This window comes from Mytilus californianus, unplaced genomic scaffold, assembly GCF_021869535.1.
Source record: "Mytilus californianus isolate M0D057914Y unplaced genomic scaffold, xbMytCali1.0.p SCAF_7, whole genome shotgun sequence".
Lineage (NCBI taxonomy): Eukaryota > Metazoa > Mollusca > Bivalvia > Mytilida > Mytilidae > Mytilus > Mytilus californianus.
In genome coordinates, this window is record NW_026262723.1 from 10738209 (window position 1) to 10757152 (window position 18944).

Consider the following 18944-nt stretch of genomic DNA (forward strand, 5'->3'; position numbering starts at 1 on the left):
TCTGTTTAATGAGATGGCGAAGTCGATCTTTCAATTGAGCATGGGGAATAGTAGTGTAAAGCGTAGAAAAATCAAAAGATTTAATGGTGTTGCAAAATTGCAAAGATTGTGATTCAAGATTTAGCAGTAGATCTTTTAGAATTTTTTAGAATCCACTTTGTATTGACACCACTGGTTGAATATATTTCATCTGAATATTTTTGAAGGCCAGTAATTGGGACCCCAAAAACATGTCTGATAGGATTTTGCATTTCAAACTTGTGTATTGTAGTAATTCAAATCCAAGACTTAAAACTACTAGAAACTGCCATTCTAAACTCATAAAAAAATCTGCGTGGAAGGAATTCTTCAATTGAAAAAGATATCAGGCTTAAAATTGAAATACACCACACGCAGCTTTCGTCTACCCAAGACTCATCTGTGTCGTTCGAATCAAACAGTTTGAAGGATAAATCAATGACAAAGTTAACGTTGAAAAGTTTGAAAAAAATGATTAAAAGTTAAGGATTATCAAGCCGAGGCCATTAATTTATCTGTATAGAAAAACTTTAATGTCAGATTTTTTTTTATCCGATTAATTAGTTAAGAAAAAACGAATAAATAATATTTCATATCAGCACAGGAAAATTAAATATAAGGTTTTTCAGTCGCCAGTTTCCAACAAAGCTAACTAAAATTGATATTATGGTTACTTTTCGTAACAGCCATCCAACTTCATTGTTAAAAAGTAAAAAAAAAAACGCGTTATTAATTTCATGCGCCCGATGCACTTTGGTGGATTCCACTTCAACAGGAACGTTCAAAGCCGAATATTTGACAGCTAACAATGCATAAGAACCGAAAGAGTTGAAGAGCTTTACGACCAAAAAGGACATAAAAAAGAATAGCCAAATCCACCTTAGGTCCACTTTGCCTGAGGGAGCTGAAACCTTCTTTATTATTTCAAAATTTATAAACGAACTATTATAGAAGGTTTGATATAAATCATGTCAGTACCAGAATAATGACTACGGAGCTGATGGTACTGAGCCGATTCAAACGAGCAACAGATCCATAACTTATAAATGTTTCATGGAAACTATATAATAGTGAAAATACTGAACTATTTCTTTACATGTCTTGTAGCCACAAGTCGATATCGAGAAACATAAACATTGCGCGTAGTGTCAAAACCTAAATATTTGGTATGAAAACAATAATGTCAAAATATATATATGAAGCAGATTTTCCTTATTTTGGTGAGTTTAGTAATATAACTAGCTTTGTATTTTTTTTTAGAGAGAAAAGAACTCAAAAGGTTTTGATGTGGAACGGGTTGGTGAGTATTTGTTAAGTGTTTGTAAGACTGTGGAACGGGTTGGAGTGTATTTGTTAAGTGTTCATAAGACTGTGGAACGGGTTGGTGAGTATTTGTTAAGTGTTCGTAAGACTGTGGAACGGGTTGGTGAGTATTTGTTAAGTGTTCGTAAGACTGTGGAACGGATTGGTGAGTATTTGTCAAATGTTCGTAAAACTGTGGAACGGGTTGGTGAGTATTTGTTAAGTGTTCGTAAGACTGACGAACGGGTTGGTGAGTATTTGTTTAGTGTTCGTAAGACCTCATTTCCTACTGGAAAAATTTTGTAATGATGAAAAATAAATCAACGTACATTTGATGTTATTATTAATTTATAATCTGATGTGTTTTTAGAATTTCTGTATTGAATTAACCTGGCATGCTCTATGTCTCTCTCTTTAGCAATATCCATAAAGTTCCTTGAATAATGCCATTATGACAATACATTATTATATCCCACTGATACCAATTGTTGTGTCTGTTCATCCGATAGAAATCATTTATGTAGATGGTAAAATAGTTTAATTAAGAATATCTTATGTATATGTATAAGACATTTGACGATGAAAACGGAATATGCAAATTGATATCGATTCGTTAAGTTGTCTGTCAACAGATATATTTCAAACTTCTTTTTAACATGCATTCCTGTTGTTAATAATACAAATGTGGATAGTACTGATTTCTTATATTTTTATATGTAGTTCTACCTAAATTTGAAGTCAACGTTGTATTGCCTCCATTTGAATTGAAAACAGATAGATTTTTCACAGTTACTATCAATGCACTGTAAGTATGCAGCACGTGCTGTTCATTAAATTGTATGTAATCTTGTGATATAGTATCATACAAAGTATGTACCATATATCAAAAGTGAGAATAGAATTATGGACGGTTTCACACTCAGTACTCGAAATTCAATATCCCAAGTGAAATACCTGATTCGAACTTGCATATCGGAAATTCAGGAGAAATCTTTAAAGTGCAATTCGTTTTTTATATATAAAACAAGTGTTACCTTCGACTGTCCATTTGTCCGTCCCTATTTTGTTTCCACACTCAAGATTGAATCAAATTTTATGAAACTCATACACAATGGTAAGAATCAAAACTTGCATACAGAGTTCGAACTTGTGCAGAAAGTCACTTACCGTTCTAAACCTATGACTCTTTATAACTTAAAAAATGTTTTCCCCATCCAAATTTTATAAAACTCATACACAATACTAAGAACCACAACACGCAGACAGAGTTTGAATTTGATTTGAAAGTCATTTATCGTTCTAGAGTTATGGCACTTTTGAATTTGGAAAATTGCTAAGCTTGAGCGGGAACATTCGTCCTAAGACACATTCTTCTATTATTTTAGAGAGAGTTGTTCATATAAATCATCAGATAATAGATGACAAACACACATCATAGTTGATCTCAGTTGTTTTTCACTTGTTGATTGATAGCGCATGTTTTTATCAATTTCTATGGTCTTCCCTTTTTTGAATTTCCCTGGAGTTCGGTGTTTTTGTTATACTTTTTTCCCAAATGTAAAGAGGTATCGAACGCAGACACAAAATTTTTTTCCAAAATGACTCGAAAGTTCTCTTTAAGAAAATCACAACTTTATGCCGGCTCGACACGGTTGAAAGCTTGATGCACTCTATAGTCTCCTGTCTTTTTTAGAAACTGTAAAATAATACCAAGATCTCTTTTGGTTGTTTGTGTCGTCAGATTAATGTATCATTAACGTGAACTCTTGCATCACATTTATCCACAATGAAATATGTACTTGATGTTTTAAGAAAACCAAAAAAATAGAAAGAAATAACTTTAAGTTTTTAAATACTATATATGGGAAAACAAAGATTGATGAATTAAAATTTCAAAGATAGACACGAGAGAACAACGTTTCAATATAATTTTTATCATTTGTTATTTTATTTTATAAGTATTTTATCTAGTTTATTATTTTGGTATTAATTTTATTATTCTTATTGATGTTTTTTGTTTTTCCACCTTTATAGTGATATAAATGAAAAGAACGACATTTGGTTTATACGTTAAAGAAATAGCAACAAAAAATCACACACTTGAAATATAATAATTATAAAAACAAATTGGCTGAAGTATATTCACCGATAAACAAGTGTTGGTAGCTGACGTTTTAAACTTATAGAAATTATACTTATTGCATGAGCAATTCAATAATTGTTAGACAAGGGTAGCTTCAATGAATAAAGTCCATTTTCTAAAAACTGTTCCAATGCAATTAGATTTTTTTTTTGGCATTAAACAGTTTCACGCCTATGATCCGCATTTTTTATTATAACATGTTGGTGTTCTGCTTCGAACTAAGAAAAAAAAAAAAAAAAAAAAACAGTGGTCGTCGACTAGCATATTTGTTTTTACTTTATTAGTAAATAATTGTAGGTTTCATAAGTAATGAGTATTGGATATCGCTTGATATGAATTTCTAAAAAATATATAAATTAACGAATTTTTGGCAAGTTTATTATCATTTTAATATAAAAAATTGATATCTATCGTTGTTCTATATTGACGAGTTGTTTAGCGTTTTTTCTGTTACGGTAAAACTTAATTTTGTCTTGGTGAAATATTTTCGTTTTTGAAAACTGTTCTTCCAATAATTCCTTTTATCATATGGCGATTATTATGTCAGGAACCCAGACTCCTATTATTTCAGATGTTTTCAAGGTATTTGAATGGAATCAAATCAAAAATCTTCAGGTGAAATATTTGAAAAAAAAAAAACAAACTGTTTTTTAAACAAAAATATCAAACTCACGGTAAGTTCAAAAACGGGGAGCCATTTAAACTGACAAAATCAAACGTAAGTCTTGATACACCAAAGGAACGATTGGAAATCAATTGTTATATTCCTGAATTGGTACAGGCCTTTTCCGAAGAAATTTAAGTGTTTAGTATAGCATTGAAAAAGTCACAAATCTCAGTTTCCTTTGGGAAAAATTGAATTTTGGAAAGTCATTATTGACCTAATAAATTTCGCAATCTTATGTTTTATTATACTGAAAATACATTACAGACCACAAGATAATCCAATTTATCATTGTCGGTAATTATATGATAAAGAATAGGCTTGTTCATTAACATATTTGAATTTTTAAAGACGTCTAAGATGTTCTTATTATACAATTTAGGATGTGTCAGCACCATATATTAAGTTTAATGTTTGGCATTCCAAATTTATATATATAGTCAAGATCGAACCTGTAAAAGACTATTCCAGACTCATGTGATGTACGAACAGAAATCATTTCACAAATGTATGTTCACAGTTAATTGTCACACCCATTTCACCACTTGGTCTTGTAAGAATTATCAAATCAATAGCCTAATCTTCTGCTAAACTGTATAAATTAAACGAAATAAATCTGACTCATATCAATTATATGCAGGTACACTTTTGGGAAGCCAGTACAAGGAGATGCAGAGTTGACTATTAAACGTCGATGGACAAGAAATACTAAAGATCAGATTGTGAAGAAATTCAAGGTATATCTGAGAAAAATTATGATAGTAGCATTAATATTTTTTTTGTAGCTTCCAGACATTATATTGTTATACATATGTTCCTACGTATTGTAAGCACAATTTATATTAAGTCATCATTTTTTTCCTTAAATGAATTTTGTGCATATACAGTCCATTTACAGATAAAGTTCAAACATGAAAGCTGTTTTTGGAGGTTGAAACTATAGTCTATGCAAAATGATACAAAAGTGTGTATATAAGATTTTGTCAAAAGGCTTATCAAAGGAATTATTACCATTACCTACTGAAAAGTAAATACAATTACTTTAGAGGTGGTATGATTCTTGATTTAAATCACGAATTGGTTGATCTCTACGATATTTCTGTGTCTAAACTAGCTAACGACATTTTTACCACGTCTTAGATTGTGGTTTACCATCTACGTCGTCTGGTCTTCTCAGTATTGAACGTGACCTATTCCCGAATATGACTGTTTTGCTGAGTGTAAATTCGAATTGCTATTAGACGTGTCTCGGTATTTATACATCCAACATTCATGTATTTAGTTATGATGTTTCATTTGTAATTCTGCATGGATGTTGTTTAATGTCTTATCGTTTGTGGTTTTAATTCTATTTTTAATTTCTATATGTATGTAAAAGTAAAGATATTAATCACCAAGTTTATTTATATGATTTTTAATTTAATCAACTATATGCATATGATTTATTTGATTTTATACAGTTTGATTTAGAAGAAAAACCGACATGGTTATAAAAGACAAATAATTTCACAATTACTAACAAAATTCTATATTAATATTCTTGTAATTGTTAGAAAATACATCAAATAACACCATTACAAGTTAATCCCAATTTTATATTGTATTTTTAGAAATTTACCTGTGACGTCACTTTTTGTGGCGTTGATACATTCGTGCGACGCACAGTTCATTCTTCTATTGTGCTGTATTTGTGTTCTGTCGTAAATTAATTTTAGGTATTAGTTGTTATTCTGTGGGTTATATGTTGAAAAATACTAATATATTATTTATTTATGTATCTCTCTGTCCTGAATGTTATTGCATTTATTTGCACTGTATTCCTGTCACGTAATGTTGTCATTTTAGCGGTATTGTTAACATTGCCATATAACCGGGAGATTTGGCTAGCCATAACACCAGGTTCAACCCACATTTTATTCTTAAAATGTCCTGTACCAAGTCAAGAATATGGCAGTTGTTATCACATAGTCCGTTTCTATGTATGTTGGCGTTCGTTTTTGTAGCAATTCAGTGTTTCTGTTGTTCCGTTTTGTTTCCTCATATAGTTGATGTGTTTCCCTCAGTTTTGGTTTGTGACCCGGATTTGTTTCAGTTAAATCGATTTATGACTATTAAACAGCGGTATACTACTATTGCCTTTATCTAAAGATGGCATATAACTTATGTCAAAATATTGCCAGTTATATATGCATAGTTTGTAGATTACATTTATTTATTAGATTAAGCATATGGTTTTTTGAAGTCAGATGTGTCACGAGTATAAATAGAAACATTAATTAAAAATCTCATTTGACCGTTATGGAATATCTGTTTCACAGATGATAGCGAATATGTTCCTAATGTCGTAACTACAATCCCGTCCTCTTTTCCCGAATGTGACCTACCGAATTAGACTTATTACCTGGTTTGTACTAACACGAGCAACACGACGGGTGCCACATGTGGAGCAGGATCTGCTTACCCTTCCGGAGCACCTGAGATCACTCCAGTTTTTGGTGGGGTTCGTGTTGCTCAGTCTTTAGCTTTCTATGTTGTCTTTTGCGTACTATTGTTTGTCTTTTGGTCTTTTTCTCTTTAGCCATGGCGTTGCCAGTTTATTTTCGACATATGAGTTTCAATGTCACTCTGGTATCTTTCACCTCTCTGTTGCATCAACGAAATAGCTTTGCCCATCTGAAAAGTGTGCCTAAGAAAATTATTTTCACGTTTTCTCTATTCAATGACATAATCCACAACTGTATCCATTAATATAAAAATAAGTAGATGTGGTTTGAATGCCAATGAGACAACTATCTACCAAAGTGTTAATATAATAAAATCTATTAGTTGACAGCTCCCTCACAAGAAAATAACCCATATCTGTAAGATATAAGGGCATACAATACAGATTGCATTTCTGTAAATATCGACAATGCAATTTCCCATAGGAATTCTTTTTACGGCTAAAACTGTACCACTTTTACTATGAAGTTTTGAAAAAAATCATATCCTAGAATGGAAAGTTTATATGCACTTCTATTTGTTTTCAAAGGTCAAAATATAGGGCTGTGCGACATTTATATGCCCCGAACTTCTAAGAGTTTAAACTTACACTAAAATTCTGTACTACCCTACCTTGACTTTAGGTTTTCCACAGATTATAAATTGGACCGCTATGCATATGTATATTTACTGGTAACATTTCCAAGGTATGTCTCTACGAGACAAAACATAGAGAACCAGTACGTAAACAAAATTAATTATCTATGAATATCATATATCTCCCCAAAAGAGGCGTGGTTTGTGAAACAGCTGTATTTACAAAGTGCAACCTATACTAACATTTATTCAAATAGAAAACTCTTGAAAAACACTTTTTCTCACAACCATAGTTATTTATCAGAATCGTAGCCTAAAAGAAATCACTGCATTTGCTCTAACTTTTCTTTTACAGTACATTTTATAGCCCCACCCCTGTTGCAATGTTTTAAAGAATTTGAAAACAAGACTTAAATTAATTAAACTAATCCCATTAAACAAGCAAGATTGGATTTCTTTTTAATATCACAAGGACTTAATCAACATGTACATGATGTACACATTCTTAACAGTAATAGATCTGATCACTTCCCAATAATGTTACATTTAAAGATGAATAACTTTATAATTGGTAAAGGTCTATGGAAATTTAACAATTCACTTCTACATGACATTGAATATTCAGCTGCTGTTAAAGAGACTATAAATAAAGTAAAAGAACAATATGCATCACTATTATACAACAGAGAAACATAAGAACAGATAAATGACTTAGAAATTCAATTTACTATAAACGATCAACTCTTTTTAGAAACTTTATTAACAGAAATTAGAGAAAAATCAATTGCATATGCTTCTTTAAGAAAGAAACAAAAAGATAAAAAAAAAAGAATACTATCAGAAGATATTAAAAAACTTGAAGAAGAAATCTTGATACAAGAAATCTTTACTGAAATTGAAAAAAAAAGAAAACTGATCTAAAAGTCTTAAGGCAAGAAAAAATGAGGGGGGTCCTACATCAGATCCAAAATGCAATGGATAGAAGTAGGAGAAAAGCCTTCAAACTTTTTTTGTGAATTTAGAAACTAAACATTTTATAAATAAAACTATTCTAAAATTAGTCAATGAAAAAGGGGACACTGTCAGTGAGCATGATAAAATATTAAAGGAGGCAAACAATTATTACAAAAGGCTATATACCAAAACAGAAAGCTTGAATAATGTTAACCTTAATTGTGAAATTCCGTATACTGATATTAAAAAACTAAATAATACCATAAAAGAATCTTTGGAGGGTGAAATTACTTATAGTGAATTAACAACAGCTTTGCGAAGAATGAAAAATGAAAAAAGACCTGGGTCAGATGGTTTAACAAATGAATTTTTCAATTTTTTCTGGATAGATATAGGAAAATGTCTATTTCGCCCTATAATTAATGGTTACAAAAAGGGGGAATTATTTATTATTCAAAGACAAGTTATTATAACCTGTATACCAAAGGGAGATAAACCAAAACAGTTCATGAAAAACTGGCGACCAATAAGTTTACTAAATACCACATATAAATTAGCGTCAAGCTGCATAGCAGAGCGTATAAAATTAGTTCTACCTCAAATTATAAACAGTGATCAGACCGGTTTCATTCCTGGTAGGTTTATAGGGGAAAATACTTGTCTTATTTATGATATTTTATTTCATACAGAACTTAAATGATTTACCAGGACTGCTCCTCGTCATAGATTTTGAAAAAGCTTTTGACTCTGTATCATAGAATTTCATTGAATTTTTTTAAGACTATTTCAATTTGGCCCCTCTATAAAACACTGGATAAGGACCTTTTACAAAAATATAAGTTCTGCAGTTTCTCAAAATTGTTTTTTATCTGAATTCTTTGAAATTCAAAGAGGTTGTCGACAAGGGATCCTTTATCACCTTATATCTTTCTTTTATGTGCAGAAATACTTGAAATATTAATTCGAAAAAATAAAGAAATAAAGGGAATTAAAATAGATGATACCGAATATTTGATCTCTCAATATGCAGATGACACGTCAATTATTCTTGACGGTACACCAGAATCTCTGGATGCAACTCTCCGCCTATTACATAAATATGCTGAAATGTCTGGTCACCATATGAACTTGGACAAGACAAAGGTGGTATAGATAGGGAAGAAAAAATACAGTCAAGACACCATGTGTGTAAAGTGGGGATTGGAATGGGGTTCCAGTATGTTCACACTACTAGGAATAAACTTTTCGGTCAATTTGCAAGAAATCGAATATTTGAACTATTATCCTAAAATAAAAGAAATTGAAAATATAATTAATATTTGGTTTAAACAAACACTTACTCCAGTGGGAAAGATAACAATTATCAAGACACCAATTATTTCAAAATTAAATCATCTGTTTTTAATATTACAAGCACCATGCTATACTACTCTTAAACAACTTATTCGTACAATATATTCATTTATTTGGGAAAACAAGCCCTACAGGATTAAAAGAGAAATAGTATGTCTGGATCATAAATTTGGGGGGCTGAAAATGCTAGATATTGAAGAATATATTAAAGGGTTAAAACTAACGTAGGTCCGAAGGTTGTTAAAAAACAATACAAAACTCAAAACGCTAGTAGAAAGTACAGAAAATATTAATAATAAAAACCTAGTATTTCTAGGTTCATCAAACAGATGTAAAAACCCCTTTTGGAAAGAGGTTTTTAAAGCATGGACAGAAATGCAAAAGTAAACTTATACCAAAAAAATGAAGAAATTTGTTTAGCAGACTCACTTTGGAATAATAAAAATATTAAAATAGGAAACACATCTGTTTTCTATAAATGATCTGGTAGATAATGAGGGTAAATTAATGTCTTTTGAGCAATGCAAAAATATTTATGAAATTAAATCTAACTTTCTAGTTTATAATGGGGTTATATCAGCAATAAAATCATATCAAAATTCTCTCAAACATAATATCTCTATAGACAGTCTTTATAAAATTCATGAACCAATTCATCCATATAATATAAGAACATTTTTTTTATCAAATAAAGGGTCAAAAGATATGTATAATGTTTTATTAGAAAAAAATAGTACAAGGCTTAACTGTGAAGATAAATGGTCTCTAAGATTAAATAAAAAAATTAATTGGAAAAAAGTGCATAATACGTCTTTTCACACCACAAAAAGCTCCAAACTTCATTGGTTCCAATACAGAATAGTACACAGAAGCATAGGCACAAATGAATTTTTATTCAAAATTAAGATAAAACAAACAGATAAATGTACTTTCTGTAATGAAGCTATTGAAAATATTGAGCACATATTTTGGACATGCTATAAAATTTCAGATTTATGGATTAAACTTAGTGACTGGATTTATAACCAAACACCAATATTAATTTAATATAGATATTATTTTATTTGGAAATTTGGGAAACAAAGGAAATAATAAGATAATAAACTTAATAATACTCCTTACAAAATTCTATATTTATAGAACAAAACTCTGTGAAAATCAGGTAAATTTTACAGGACTAAAATATTACCTCAAAGAATCTCTAACACTAGAAAGGGATATATTTTTTAAAAGTAACCCTTTTCATATGGCCAATATCTGCTGGGATCCCTGGCTTTCAATATGAGAAGAATAATTTTTTATTATAAAATAATAGGTACTTTGTGTACCTGAATTACTTTCACTTACATTTCTTTACCTTATCTACATCACCATCTATGTTATGATTTAATACTGTTATATGTTGGTTTATATGTATGCTTGATGTTTTGTCTATGTTTATAACTACATTTATGTTCCTCTTAGTTATTGCATGAACGAAAATAATTGAAAAAAATCCTTTGCGAGCTGTAATGAATGCTGTAAGTAAGACATACTTTTTTGTTTTTTGTTTTTGCTTTTTCCAAAATTCCTAATTTCTGTGATTTTTATCTATTTATTTATTTATTTTTCTATTCTTGTTCAAATATATGGATCATTCTATATTGATAATGTATTATTTAGATATATTATAATATATAAATGTATATATTACAGATAAAATAAACTAATAAGTACTAAAACAACAAAAAAAACCCCAAAAAAACCGTATTTGGTAATAAATCAAAGACAAGTGCTCTCTTTAACTACCCGTTTATATACTAGAAAATCGAATTTCTGACCAAACTCTAACAATTACGGTTAGAGTAAGGATAACAGAAAACATTATTGAAGCTGTTGTCACGGAAACGACCTTTTGTTATGGGTACATATAATATAAAATATGACAAATTTGATGTAAAATTCATGAATGGAAGAAACCAGCTCACGTGAGAAGCAAATAATAACTGAGTAAAAATGACTTCCATGAGATGAGGCCACATGCAATAGAGTAGATACTTAAAAGTATAATTATACGTCTGTTATAGTGCTATATTGTCCTATTTGTGCTCAGTAACTGACAATGGAGCATACCAGAAGTAATTTACTATCAACAAACTTAATGCACTTAAGTTGAGTAGGCCGAACGTTTGTGTTTACTTCAATCATATAATACTAGTACTTCAGATTTAACAAAAAAGTAGTCATATATTACTAGTACTTCAGATTTTAAAAAAAAGGTAGGTGAATATGATTTGTTTATACTTGAATGTTTAAGTGTTGCTATACAACACTCGACATGGTCTTTCTTTCATAAGAAAATCCTTTTTTTAATTAAAATCTTCAGAAATGTAAAAAAAAAAAAATTAATGAAAGCTTACCCTATGTGCATGTTTTCTGACATGAACTGCCTAGAACCTGTATGAAACTATTCTAACAAATTGAAACCATTTCAGAATACTCTTAAGTTAAGTAGTTAATTATTACAACTTTCAAGATTATATAAAGTATACAACCCTGCCTCTGTCTCCAGTCCACATCTTACTGTATACCTGTTTATCTTTAAAAGATCACAATTTCTGCCTCAAATGGCCAGTGAAGAATTCTTGTCTCAATAGTGCACTACTATTTTTTTCAAAGGTCAAAATATAGGGCTGTGCGGCATATTTTCAACGTGTATATGCCCCGAACTTCTAAGAGTTTAAACTTACACTAAATTTCTGTACTACCCCTACCTTGACTTTAGGTTTTCCACCGATATGCATATGTATATTTACTGGTAACATTTCCAATGTATGGCTCTACGAGACGAAACATAGAGAACCAGAACGTAAACAAAATTAATTATCAATGAATATTATATATCTCCCCAAAAGAGGCGTGGTTTGTGAAACCGCTGTATTTACAAAAGGCAACCTACAAGCAAATATTCTAGAGCATACACACAGTGCGAACAACAAAGACTGCAATCAATACAAAAAATATTAGTATTTTTAAATGGTTAAGTTTCAAAAATATCATTAGTTTGAAAGATTCACTTAACAAAACGTACGTTCATGTTGTTACTTATACCGAAAAGTCTAATTTCTACTACAGTGATATTGCACCAGTGAAAAGGAATATAGTCCCGAGCAAAATATTATAAAGCACCTGTTGCAATTACCTTTTACAATTTGTATCAACTATTTAATACGATACGTAAATATCATAATTTGATTTGATAACAAGCATAGCTGATTTGATATTGCTTTGCATAAACAGCGATTTTGGAATTACCAAATCATGCCTTTCAGTCTTTAGGATTCCCGTTCTATAATGATGCTATAAGACAACATTTCTTTTTTAAGAAGATGATTCATCGAAGACATTTTCCTATTGACTTTAATTTTATTTTATATAATGTAGATAAATGGAAAAGCTACAATTCGAGTTTTGATGAGTGAAATTGAACCAAAACTGGGAACTTACATAGAAGTTACAGCTAAAGTAACGGAAACAATTACAGGCATCTCAGCAAATGATACAGGAAATGTCCAAATTTATGACACACCAGAAAAACTTACGTTTTCCTCAAGTATGTCAAGCTTTTTCAAACCTGGATTGGACTATTCAATAATAGTGAGTAAATGATTAACGGTCACCATCACGAATTCATTGACCGATATGATGTGTCGATGTCTCAACTCAATAGTGGCATGTTTTCGCCGTCTAAGACGGACTGGTATGTTACTTTATCGAAGGTCTCCTCTTCGTAATTGTGACATTTGACCTCGGTGTAATTTGCATTGCGTGTGATGCATGCATAGAAGGTGACGCTTACCATGTCGAAGCACCCTGTCGCGCTCCGTGTAGAGTCGTAGCACCCTGTCGCGCTCCGTGTAGAGTCGTAGCACCCTGTCGCGCTCTGTGTAGAGTCGTAGCACCCTGTCGCGCTCTGTGTAGAGTCGAAGCATCCTGACGCGCTCTGTGTAGAGTCGAAGCACCCTGACGCGCTCTGTGTAGAGTCGTGGCACCCTGACGCGCTCCGTTTATAGTCGTTGCACCCTAACGCCCTCCGTTTATAGTCGTAGCACCCTGACGCGCTCCGTTTATAGTCGTAGCACCCTGACGCGCTCCGTTTAGAGTTGATGCGATTCACTATGTTTCGTTTCGATCCTGATTTCTCTCTTCCTAATCGATTTTCCAGATTTTAACTACTGTCGTCAAAATTTAGATAAGTATGAGAAGACAGAAAGTAACAGTATTTTAAGGTTAATTAATCGTTAATGTTACAAATACGAAGAATCTTATTGTAACGATACATGTTTAACGTTTACGAAAGCAATATGCAGATTAAGACGTATGGCAGGAAAATAAATTCAGAAATTATTGCGAGGTTTTTATTATTGCGAATAATGCGATGGGATGAGTATCGCAATAATAAGAACTCGCAACCTGATATCTTATACATATATCTGTATTCAGATTTTCCTGGAATCGCAATAATTAATCTCGTATTTTGTTCCATTCTTTAAAAATTGAAATAATAAATGCACACAATAATTTCTGAATTTACAGAAGGTGGTCGTACGTTTAAGGGGTGTTGATGAGGTATTCTCATGTTTAGTAAGGGCAACACTTTGGGAACACTCCTATCCAGGAAATAGTGTATTCCCACTTGGGTATAAAGGCGAATGTTCTTATAAAAAAGACCAGTAAACTAACAGAGTTACGTTAATCGGATATTAGTTGCGTAAGAGAAATAATATCGAAAGTACACTTTGTACTTGGGTACACAGTAAACATATAGGATGGATTGAATATTCTAAAGTGACAGAGCAGACTGTCCTACTCGGTGGACAGAATGTACCAGCCGCACTGTATGATAGTGAAAGACTGTCCAGCTCTGTGTGCAAGCCATGCCAGCCCACACTGTCTTGTAGTGACAGACCGTCCTATCTGGAGGATAGGCTGTTAGATTGTACTTGTATATATTATTCTTCATTTTAATTTATTTCAACAAAGAGTCAGTGGGTATATTTTATTTCATTGAACAGAACATAGATGTATAGTTAAATGTTTTAGGTATTGCTGTATTGTTTATGGACAGCTTGAATCCATGTATTCACTGGAACGTTCGTTTAAAATTAAAACGCCTTACTGTTTACGCGTTACATTTACAAAATGCTTCACCACATGTCGCTACTAACGATTCACACAATTGTCATCTAAAATACAATAATGACCAGGCGATGTATACAGTTTTAGTACAAAACGTTTGATAAGAATTGTTTACAAAATGAAAACAACAGTAAGGTTGGAAAGCAAAAGACTTAAAAATACCTTCGGATTAAAAGTTTGGAATCGTTTTTGTTTTGTATTTGATTTCAACAAACTAATTCAGCGCAGAATACTTTAAAAGTGATAAATCATGCTCACCACTAATGGAAGAACCAATAAGCAGATATAATAACAAGTGCATAACAGTTGGAATAGTAAAACGTAGTTCAACCTATTGATAATATAGACACTCGATGACTGTTAACCTCAATATCTCGATTATTTGATGGTTTGATTTCCCGCCGTACTGACGTATAACTGCATGTGTTTCCATGCCTATGACGTAATGTGTTTAAAGCCAAACATTCGTTTACGAAAATGATATGAACAAAGCAATTTAACAAAAAAAAAAAAGAAAATATGTAAGGAATAACATATACCTCAAAGGTTAACACAGGGTTGGAACTTAGATAAGCAAAATGATGCATGCCACATGAACATCCAGATCTGCTATCCCTTCCAAAGCACATGAGATCACCCTTTGATTTTTGTGGGGTTCGTGTTACTCAGTCTGTTGTTTATGTTGTGTTTTGAAGACTGTTGTTTCTCTTTTTGGCGGTTTTTCGTTTTTTTCCATGTCCATTCGATTTTGACGTGTGAGTTTGATTTACCCTTTGGTATCTTCAGTATCTTGTTTGTTTGTAAACTTTGGTTGATAGAGTCGGAGCTGAAATATGATAATTATAATCCAGGAATGTGAATAATAACCATTGAAATATTGACGGCATGAAAAAGAATTAGTTATGTAAATATGTTTCAGCTTTTTGAAACTTTTTTGATACCAATATACCTTTGTTCAGTAGTATTCTCATTTAAAAGTTGGCAGTGTTCTTAAAGGATTACCATGGAGGCTTGATGATACAAGGAATACACTTTGAAAACATTATAAACTCAATAAGTAATATTTGATAATATAAATTGACTTGTAACTGGTCTATACATACTTACATCCACACAATTTGGTCACTGGTGGACAGTTGTATATTGACAATCATTCCACATATCCTTACTTGTCATTGTTGTTTGAAGGATTGGTCACTTTCAAGTCAGGATGTTTTCATAATAAAGTATAGGCATTTTACCTTTAAATGTTTTAGGATTCGTATTTTCATTTTTGTCTGTCAATGATACATTTTAGTTAAGAGCTACACAGCGAGATGACAGTCCATTAAACCCACCATTGGGCTTTGTAAACATCACGGTAACGTATACAGTGCCTGGTGAAAGGAAACCACAAATTGGGCTGTCTTCACCTGGTAGTAATCAAATTATGCCGCTCCTATTTCCACAATCAATCAACGCAGACACAAACGTATTGTGGACACGTTTGGAACAAATCCCTGAATCAGGACTAATTGTACTTTCAGCTAGATTCCCTAAAGCGGCACAGTCTGGTAGAATAGAGGTATTTAATGAAATATATAAATCAACGCAAATATCATTTGATTAATAAATAACCAATATACTTAGTATGTTTATAGTAAAATTCGTAAAGGGTTCAGCGGATACCTGTGTCTCACCTGCTATTACTGCTATCAGTGTGAAAGTGTAATGTTAACTTAAAAAGTCAGTCCATGTATCAGAACTAAAACGTTGATGCTATCTATTGATTTTGAAGATTAGCTTCGGTCCAAGAAGTAAAATACTAAAACTGAAATCAATATGAAATTTTCAAAAAATTGAAACTGTGAAAAAACTAAGTCTATTTATCAATAAAATACGGAAAATCAAGAAAAACATATTTTCAAAATTTTACTTCCAGACAGTATCTCTTTATCATAAACAAGCTCCTACGAAATTTCTTAAATTTCTATGAAAGTTGACAAATGACAAATTAATTGATGTGAAAACATTATAACTCTAGACTGTATCTACTTGTTTACTGTAAAAACAAACTCAGTCCATTTACCAGTAAAATACAAGAAAATTAAAATAAATATTTTCAAATCTTTGCTCTGAATACTGTCTTTTGGTCATTAAAAATCACTGACCTTAAGTACAAAGTTTTGTTTTTTCATAATTTAAATTGGAATATTTGATGTTCATGAACTAATATACATGTACGACTATTCGTTTTTAACTACAGGCTTTTTATCGCAAATCGAGAGCATCCAGATTTTTGTCGCAAGCAGAATCCCCAAGCAGAAACTACATACAAGTTGAAGTTAAACATAACCAAAAAGCTAAGGTACAGTTCAAAAGGAGCAGTCATTATTAAAAGCCAAATCAGTCCTGAATATCCAAATGAACCTTAAAACACAATTCAGAACAATTTTTTTATATATTCAATATACACTTACTATAACGGTTTTTTATTCACGTTATCAAAAAAAAGAAATATTCTTTTGCGTGTATAAAACTGAGACATCATATCAGGGTTCAAAATTGTCATAGGATACAAAACTTAATACATTAGAGTACCAAATACATAAATAATAGGAAGAAATAAATACATACGAGCACGGAAGATGTATTCAATTACTTGCATTCCAAAATACACTTTAGGAAATTACTTTCGCTGTTTATTTTGATATTGTAGAAAACCTAATTATCAGACAAAACTCCTCACCATTTCTTCAAAGTTAGAGGATCTGAATATTTCAAGGATATGTATGGCATAGAGTATTAACCTAAAATGTAGCACAATGACCATCTATATCGTATGTGAATTATAACTTTTCTTTAAACAGATCATTGCAAAATAGGCAATGGAAAAAAAAAATGCTCTGTCTGAATCAATCACATCGATTTATTTGTGTAAAACATATTTATTTTTATTTCTGTTTAGCCTGGTCAGAAATTAGCATTGGTTATAAAAGTTACAGAAATGATCCGCTTCTGCAATTACAAAGTATGTTATTGTTCTTGTCACTTTACGAACGCTTAACATTAATTATCACAAATATTCATAAAATGCAGTGATAGGCATGCGTCAACTAATTAAATTCGGTCAATTCAAAATTATGTTTTTGCTGTTCTATAAAGGGTATATTCTTTTTTATCCTTCAATTAGGAACACTACAAGAGTGTTAAAACATATATAATTTGATGTCGAACAAAACGAAATACTGATAAAGTCCTGAATTGAATGCTATAAAATAATCATACGCATATTGTAATTTCTACACTTCCGTAAAATCAGCAAATCTAGTACATAGAAGTGGCTTTCCAAATGATTACAACAAGGGGTTGGCAATTTACCTAAATCAACAAAAGGAACCTTATGTCGTTATGACTATTTAAATTTGAATATTAAGAGGTTACAATTCAACACCAGGGAATTTTCTAAGAAAATGGAACTATGAAATATAATAATTTTTCGTAGAAGACATACAAAAACATTCGTGCACGCCCTAAAATAAATTGCACGTTCGGGGCTATTGTTAGAACATTCTCCAGGTTACCAGTAGGCATTGCAATGACACCAATACTCAACTTTCGTTTGTGTGTGCGTGTTTTTATCACACATATTGTTTATCAGATATGCTATTCAACATGATAGAAAAAAAAAGGAGATCACACGAAATGTATATTCGTTTATTCTTCGTGATTTTGTATATCAAAATTGTTTATTCAAATTAAAAAAATCCCCATATCGCTCATAGGTTTTTTCAAAAGGATCACTTGTAACTCAAGGGCAATTTAGGATGAGAAATAGAAAGCAGCAAGACCAGAATCTAAAAATCACATACGCAATGATTCCTCAAGCAAAGTTACTGATTTACTATGTTAGACGACAAAACGGTGAAGTTGTAGCTGATGCCATTTCATTTCCTATTGAGGACATATTCAATAATAAAGTAAGTATTTGTTGTAGTCGGTAAGTAATCATTTATTGCACACAGTGCTTTCAAAAATGATAACAATGAAGTAAATAATTGCTCTTTTTCCATGTTAATTTCTTTGTCCTATCTTATAATGTGGTACGGAATTGCTCTTTAACTATTAGTTATTAGTTATATCTTATAATGTGGTACGAAATTGCTCTATTTCAATTTAAATTTGTTTGTCCTATCTTATTATGTGATACAAATTGCACTATTTCTATTAGTTATTATATATATCTTATAATGTGGTATCGAATTGCTCTATTTT

General features: G+C 31.4%; 2 protein-coding genes across 2 annotated transcripts in view; one reads left to right on the forward strand and one right to left on the reverse strand.

The window, feature by feature from the left end:
- The window catches only part of LOC127709690 (uncharacterized), a 251157-nt gene that overhangs the window by 156061 nt on the left and 76152 nt on the right, over positions 1-18944 (reverse strand). The gene's annotated exons all lie outside the window — the stretch shown is intronic.
- Positions 1-18944, forward strand: part of LOC127709689 (CD109 antigen-like) — a 71182-nt gene that overhangs the window by 9775 nt on the left and 42463 nt on the right. Inside the window, exons 7-14 of the mRNA XM_052215316.1 lie at positions 1279-1318; positions 2041-2125; positions 4768-4864; positions 12936-13148; positions 15988-16254; positions 16936-17037; positions 17638-17700; positions 18455-18649. Of these exons, the coding sequence (XP_052071276.1) occupies positions 1279-1318; positions 2041-2125; positions 4768-4864; positions 12936-13148; positions 15988-16254; positions 16936-17037; positions 17638-17700; positions 18455-18649 (1062 nt within the window). The remainder of the gene's footprint in view (positions 1-1278; positions 1319-2040; positions 2126-4767; positions 4865-12935; positions 13149-15987; positions 16255-16935; positions 17038-17637; positions 17701-18454; positions 18650-18944) is intronic.